At 47.9% G+C, this 7,981-nt stretch overlaps 1 protein-coding gene across 1 annotated transcript; it reads right to left on the bottom strand.

Annotated features, from left to right (window-relative positions):
• FBXO10 (F-box protein 10) lies at positions 1-6,515 on the bottom strand. Its single transcript, XM_062630026.1, is given in 4 exon segments — positions 1-821; positions 878-1,188; positions 5,449-5,630; positions 5,633-6,515. Coding segments are annotated over 4 exon segments (1,503 nt in total). The 5' UTR covers positions 6,012-6,515; the 3' UTR covers positions 1-190.
• Positions 6,516-7,981: the final 1,466 nt, after the last annotated feature.

The raw sequence follows: 7,981 nt of genomic DNA on the forward strand, positions 1-7,981 counted from the left end.
CCAAAATCCCTCCCCTGAGGGTCTCCTGAAGCAGCCACATCTGGCCACGGCAACTGTCAAGACCAGAGGCTGACACCACAGTCCTGCAGTCCCTGCATTTGTGGTATGTGATTTGCAGCACTTTTATAGGGTGAGAGTTTAATTTACAGGTAGAGCAGGCCTGACTACATGACCCCAGCATGCCACCAAGTTAACATCTCCAATTGCAATTACATGAAGAAAGCAGGTGGCTGCAAGTGACCTGCCTTTCATTTGGGCTGGTTAACACAGGCAACGCATAGAAAAGGAGACAGTGGAGCAGGAGGGAGAGGGAAGAGGGCTCACAGCAGTCTTCACAGCACCTTTCTGTTCTGTATGCAGCACACTCGTAGGTAAGATCCCTGAAGATGGTTCCTTCCAGTTTTGCTTGCCCTTGTGAATAAATGAATAGTCCTCCCTTCCCATCCCTGAAAAGGCACTGTCAGATGATGCAGCCTTGCAGAGAGTTGGCCAAAGACTGGGCCTCCTTGTCCTGCTGCAGCTCCTGCTGCAGAGACTTGAGTTTAAGGTCCCTCTGAAGAGTGTGCAGTCTGTTGCTTTGAAACCTGCTGTCCGTAACATTAGCAATTGTGTCACTCAGACTGTGAGCTTGATAGGGCAGTTTGTAGGCAGCCTGAGCATCCTCTGCATTGTTGCTGTTTAAGTCACTGTCACTAGAGTTTGAGTTGAGGGCTGGGGATTCCTCCTCCTTTGCTGCCTGCAAGCCGTCTCTGAATTCAGTGCCTTCCTGGGCTGAGCCAAGCAGGGCTTGAGCACCAACAGCAGAGAGGAAGCTGCTTTGTCCTTACCCTACAACAATCTCAAGTGTTCTCACTGGCCCCAGCAGTGATTCCCTCACAGCCATCCTGCTTGGCCAAAGGGCAGCCAGCTGGGTTGGGCTCCCGTATGGACACTGCATGGGATTGGCCAGCATGGCCAGGTGCTGCAGGCCCAGTTACAGTTAGAGCTTGGGCAGCCCTCCACAGTTACAGAGGCAGTCCCACTGCTGGTGAACTCGCAGCTCTCCAGGATGCAGAGGGCCATGCTGTGGAGGTAGATGCTGAACTGGCTGAAAGTGCAGAACTTCACCTGGCACGTCCCTGGTGCATGGATCTGCAGCTGCCCATTTTCAAAGTTGCAACTGTCTAACTGGACATAGCCTGAGCTTGTCTGGAGAGTAAGCACAAAGTGAGTTCATTGCACAAAGCAAGAAAAAGTGGTCCTGGACATCAAGTCTTTCCACAGCAAACAAGCTCACTCTCACAATATGCAGTCAGGTGTCACAAAAACAAGTTCACACAGACATAGATGCAGTGCTGCAAGCCGAGTTAGCAAGTGCCTTGCAACAAGTGATATCTACTGACTTTCTTCCGTGCTGGCAACATTTCCTTAACTTCACAGGCAAGACACAGCTTTGCAGTTGTCGTGGTTTATCACTTCAATGTTTAAGTGGTTTAAGCCACTTTAATGTGGTTAAACAGTTGCTCAGGGAGGCCCAGCAGTCACAAGAAGGAGCGGACAAGGCCTGATGTGCCAAGATCATTAAACCTTAGAAACACTCTCTACACAGTAGTTTGCAACTTCAGAGATGCATATTGGCCACTGGGCATTGTTAATGGACTCATGGGTTTACTGGGTGAATCAGAAGTTAAGACGACATCAAACATTACATGGGTGACCTGGAGAGCTACAATTCTCCCCTGAGCCATTAGCATAATTGGTGAAGGATGCTGCACCCACAATGTATCAAGTGCAAAGCAAAGAATGTAAAATTTTGTGCCATACTGTTGCACAGGCATTGTGTTGTGACACTGCAGTGGCAGAGACACAATCAATTCCTTGTTCCCTCGCTGTGGTTAACCATCTGACTTACTGGTGCTTGCAGAACTGTGAGCCATCCCTACCGTGACTTTTCTACTTTGTTAAGCAATACATATAGCAATTTCTGGGTGCTGGCATACCACCAGGATGATTGTGCATGGCCAAATATCTCTGCTTATCTACTGAAAAGGCGAACTGTAATGCAACAAGGTACAGAGGAGCCAGGTCAGAAAAGCTGAGTAGTGTGCTTAGAATTTCACAGTGCTCCTAATTTGACAAGAATCTCTTAAATCATTATTTTCTCTTCCTTGATTGGTGCACCACATTAAAAGCAGACTGAAAATAGCTTGTGACAAGTGAGCTGGGGCAATTTTACAGATATCCAGAGTCTGCAGCCAACATAAAGTCCTAACATCTGCTTTCAGCCTTGACCAACCTCAGAAGTGGTCATACTGCAGAAAGGTTTTGAAATGCACTTATTTGTACCCCAAGACAGTAACACAGAAATCCCTTCAGACCACTAGCCTGCTCCAGACTTAATCATAGCTTCCCATTTTCTAATTAAAAAGCACTAATAAACAGAGATACAATCAAATAAGCTTCTGAGAGGCTGCTTGTGAAAACCTTTCTGAAATTGCAACTTGCAGGGTTCTTATGACTGCCAGTAAGATTGCTGTAAGTTTGCTTTTTATGATTTTTCATTGATGGCTTTGTGGGGAAATGCCTTCATTTCACCAACTGCAGCTGCACATGGAGACCAGAGCAACAGTCTGAAAGGCGAAATGCAGCCACACTGACCAGCCAAATGCAGGAGATATTACTGAGCAAGACACCACATGTCTGCATTAGCAACCCAGCATGTGGCCACGGACAAACAGGGACTGTTTCAGCAGATTTGCAACTCAGTTTTCCCACCATGTGCCAGTGCGTTATCTTTCTCCTGAGGACTTTCAAACTGATTTACATATGATAGCATGACCAGCAGGTTGAAGGAGGTGGTCCTGCCCCTCTACTGTGCTCTCATGAGACCTCACTTGGAGTATTGTGCGCAGTTCTGGTGTCCTCAACATAAGAAGGACATGGAACTGTTGGAACAAGTCAGGAGGGCCACAAGGATGATCAGGGGACTGGAGCACCTCCTGTGTGGAGACAGGCTGAGAAAGTTGGGTCTGTTCAGCCTGGAGAAGGCTGCATGGAGACCTCATAGCAGCCTTCCAGTATCTGAAAGGGGCCTACAGGGTGCTTGGAGGGACTCTTCATTAAAGGCTGTAGTGATAGGACAAGGGGTAACGGGTTAAAACTTATGCAGGGAAAGTTTAGATTGGCTATAAGGAGGAAGTTCTTTACTGTAAGGGTGGTGAGGCACTGGAATGGGTTGCCCAAGGAAATTGTGAATGCTCCATCCCTGGCGGTGTTAAACCCCAGCCTGGACAGAGCTTTGGATAACATGGTTTAGTGTGAGGCGTCCCTGCCCATGGCAGAGGGGTTGGAACTAGATGATCTTAAGGTCCTTTCCAACCCTAACTATTCTGTGATTCTATGATATTATATGTGATATCATAAAATTGTGAAAAGGAAATGAAAGTGTACATTATAGCTAATGATGGGCTGACTTATCACAAGGAAAGTCTTTTTTTTTGGAGGCACAGCCCATGGGTGCAGCATTCATGATGGGCATATCCCACTCTAGACCAGTCAGCAACTGTCTATGGGGACCAAAGCCTTATCAGGGTAGACTACGGCAAGAGGGCTAAGCCCACAATACTGTGTTCTGCCTTAGGTATGCAGAAGACCCTGGATATCCCAGCTGAGGGCTCCCAGCCCAGGCTGAGGCAGAGTGCACATCAACAGCATCAAGCTTTTGGGGCAGAGGGGCTGATGTGGTGCACACTGTAAGGACTGCCAGCTCCCGGGGTACTTCTTGTACACCCAGCTTCTTAGGTTGCTCACACCTCGCCACATGGACAGTTGGAAAGGTGGCTGGTGAGAAGGGGAATATCACAGAACAAAGGAAAATGCCCACCAGCCTGGGAGCCAGAAACATCCCTGAGAAGCACAGATACACCTCTGAAGTGCAGCTGGGTACTAAAGACATCCTGAGATACCACCAACAGGTGAAACATACAAGGGACTGCAATGGCAACCTATCATCTGGAAAAGTGGAAACAGGCCATAAAAATAAAATCACTCTGAAAGAACAAAACCCATCATTATTAGCTGCTGCAGGTGAAAAATTTAAATCAACAGCATTTACCGGTTGCTTGAAGTGGTGGTGTGCTACAGCCCCTTAAAACAGACTTTTTATCCAAAATTAAGCCTCTCTCTGAGAATGTCCCATCCTGCATATACTTTTCCTTTGGCCCCCCTTCTGGGGTTGATTCAGTTTGCTCTCCTGCCCCTGGGATGGCTGGGCTCCCTTCTAAATGGAGTAACAGACACACCCACTCTGAGTGAACAGCGCTTTGGTCCAGGTAGCACAAACAGCCATGACTAAAGTCAAACCTGCAGTGCAAACAGTGCCAGGCCAGACCTCCTCAGGGACTAAGAAGCTAGATCAGGTCTTATCAGGAGCTAACAGTGCCAGCCTGAGCTGAGAAAACGGTTAAAGCTAACAAAACAAAAACTGCTATAGCTGTGCACCTACACAAAGAGTGGGGGTTGACTAGTCCATCACTTTGAGTCCTCCTCTAGGGTTGCACTGCGGTGACCTCCCTCAAGGAGGCATGCCTCTCAAGATTACTCCCTCGGCCTGAAAGACTCCTTAATATGGCATCTGATAAGAGGTAATATGATATGAGGCATCATAACGAGGTAAGCAATGTTTTACAGTAGGCCTACCTAAAAGTATGTTCTATATTGATGACATTTATATATCCAGCTGTTGTGTATTTAAAAGTATAGTAAGCAGTAGTGTTCGACCACCATCTAAATTATTGTTTAAATCATTTAAATCAGTGTCAAATCATTGTCAAATCAGTTTCATTACCATTTGATTATTGCTTAATCATAATTTTACTACCATTTAATTATTATGCAATCACTGACTAATTATAATTTGATCATCATTCAACCACTAATAAATCCTCTAGTTTACACCACAACAATGACCTCTCCTAATTCACAGCTGGTTTGATCCCTTCTGAAATCTAATTCTCCTGATAAGTGTATTATATTATCTACATAAGTAACCTATCATAAGCATATCTGTTATTGTATTAGTGGTAAATTTGCAGTAACCTGTAATAATATTTACCTACTTGTTTGCTACTGTTATTGGTTGTTGCTATAAGATTGTTGCTATTACTGATGGCTGCCATACTATCGATTAGTACTGTATCACTGATCGCTGCTAGTAATCAGTAATAGCCTGATATTTATATTTGCTTTATTACACAAAGACATTTTTGTGGCATTTGTGGCAATCTGTAATCAAGTGGAGACGTTTGAAGGATAAAGCCTCTGAGCCCCTATGTGTTAAGGAGTCCAAGAATTCCTGGGTGTGCCCTCTGAACACCCAGGGAATTCAGGTGGCCTCTGGAATCCTCTGGAATCCTCAGGAATTCTTTGGTGACCTCGCCATCCCCACGACTCTGCCTCGCCAAGCCTCACCTTGTAGAGCACCTAGGAGAAGCGGGACAGCATGAAGACCACATTGTGGAAGTGAACAGTGGGACAGTCAATGCTTGCCAGCAGTGCCACATCCCCCAGTTTGGCCTGCCCCACAGCCTCCACAGGCACCTTCAGCAGCACCTTGCTCTGCTCATGTGCACCAGGTAGCAGCACAAGGTGGGGCTGGCAGTGCCAAGGGCTGCCTGGAGCCTGCTGAACTCAGCCCCTATGCTAACACAGAGCTGGCACCAGCCCTTCCTCCTCTGAAAGAGAGAGATGCAGCTGGAGGACTGCACATCCTGCATGTTTTTGGTCCAGGTTTTGGAGGACAGGTAGTGCTGTTTGAAGGCCTCTCTCCAGGACTGTGGCTCCACAGGCTGGTTAGGCCAGTTGGGGTATCTGTGCTCAAGGCAGCCCCAGGCAGAGCCATCTCCTGTTTTGTCCAGGCTCAGGATGAACTCATACCAGGCTGTGCAGACCAAGCTGCAGCAGCCCAGGTCAGGGAGGCACAGGTAGGCTAAGATGAGCTGCCACAGCTACACTGGCAGGCTACCAACCTCCATCAGCACTTGCAAAGGACAAGACACAGAGTCAGTGGTGTGTCCAGAGAGCTCAGGGCAGGGACCCCATGTTGACAGTGACACGCAAGTCCCCACTGAACATACCTCTCCAGGGACAGAGCTGTACAGGAGCAGGCCCAAGGTAGCAGGCTGGCACACTTCAGGTAGACATGGGATCTGACCAAGGGGCGCTCAGCACTCATCCTATGGTGTGCTCCATCCACCATCACCCCTGGCCCTCCCTCCCTCCCTTCCTCCCTTTCCTGCTATCCCCATTCATGGGTCAGCAATGCCCAAACAACCTGTTCTGAGGTCTCTGCTCTTTCAGGGTGTTTAAAACTTTGTTGTTTAACTCTAAGGTTCAAAGATGCACGTAAACAAGCACATCCATCCTCCCCTAACAATGGATTTCCCACTGCAGCTTCCCCTGTCCCAGCCCCTCCTGTCACCTCCCTGGGAGAGTAGTCTGCCAGCTCCCACGCAGTGACATGGCGTAAGACCCCAGGAGCGAGGCAGGGTGGGCATGAGGACACATGCACCTCTGGTGAACGAAAAGCACGGCTGGGAGCACACGCTGCACGACACAGAGCTGCTGAGTGTTCGGCCAGGTCTTGCTGCTAGGAGGGCACAACGCGGCATGCAGGACCTGCGTGGCTAACTAGCAGGCCTTCTCCCGACGAGCGCCTGCGGTCTCCTGAGGACCACCCCTCCAGGATGCAGTACCCGATCCTGAAACAGCTTCTCCAGGACACACAAACAGGGCCAGAGAGACCTACACAAACCCAGAGCAGCACTGGGGGCTGCGAATCTGGGGAAAGAAGACACCAGGATACAAGTTCTGCAGCGCCCCCCTCCGCGGCTTTCCCCCGTTCTCTCCCCGAAATCTTCGTGGCACCCGCAAAGGGGGAATGCACCGAGCCAGCAGCACCGAGCCCCTCCCGCCCTACCGATGTGTCGCACGGGGCTGCCCGAGAGCGCTCGGCTGTCCAGCGCTTACCTCCGCCCCACCCCACCCCACCCATCATCACATCACATCACATCACATCACATCACATATCATTACATATCACATATCTCACATCACATATCATCACATTACATATCATCACATATCACATATCTCACATCACATCACATATCACATATCACATATCTCACATCACATATCATCACATATCACATACATCACATATCACATACATCACATATCATCACATATCACATATCTCGCATCACATATCATCACATATCACATATCACATATCACATATCTCACATCACATATCATCACATATCATATATCTCACATCACATATCATCACATATCATCACATATCACATATCTCACATCACATATCATCACATATCACATATCTCACATCACATATCATCACATATCACATCACATCACATATCATCACATATCACATCACATATCAGATATCTCACATCACATATCTCACATCACATCACATATCATCACATATCACATATCTCACATCACATCACATATCATCACATATCACATATCATCACATATCTCACATCACATATCATCACATATCACACATGACATCACATATCATCACACATCACATATCATCACATATCACATATCTCACATGACATCACATCTCACATCTCACATGACATCACATATCATCACATATCTCACATGACATCACATATCACATATCTCACATGACATCACATCACATGACGTCACATCACATATCACATGACATATCGCAAGACGTCACATGACGTGACGTCACGTCACGTCACATCACATCACATCACATCACATCACATCATCACATCCGCTCCCGTGCCCCACGAGCCCGGCTCCCCGCACGATGGAACCCGCACTTGCGCGGAACGTACCGTCACCTTATTGACGGGGAGCATCGGGTCACGTGGAGCGGAGACGGCGCTTCCCCGCCCTCTTCTCGTCGCCCTCTGTCCTCGTCATC

Source organism: Pezoporus occidentalis, unplaced genomic scaffold (assembly GCF_034315485.1).
Source record: "Pezoporus occidentalis ecotype Australia unplaced genomic scaffold, CSIRO_AGI_Poc_V1 ctg346, whole genome shotgun sequence".
NCBI lineage: Eukaryota > Metazoa > Chordata > Aves > Psittaciformes > Psittacidae > Pezoporus > Pezoporus occidentalis.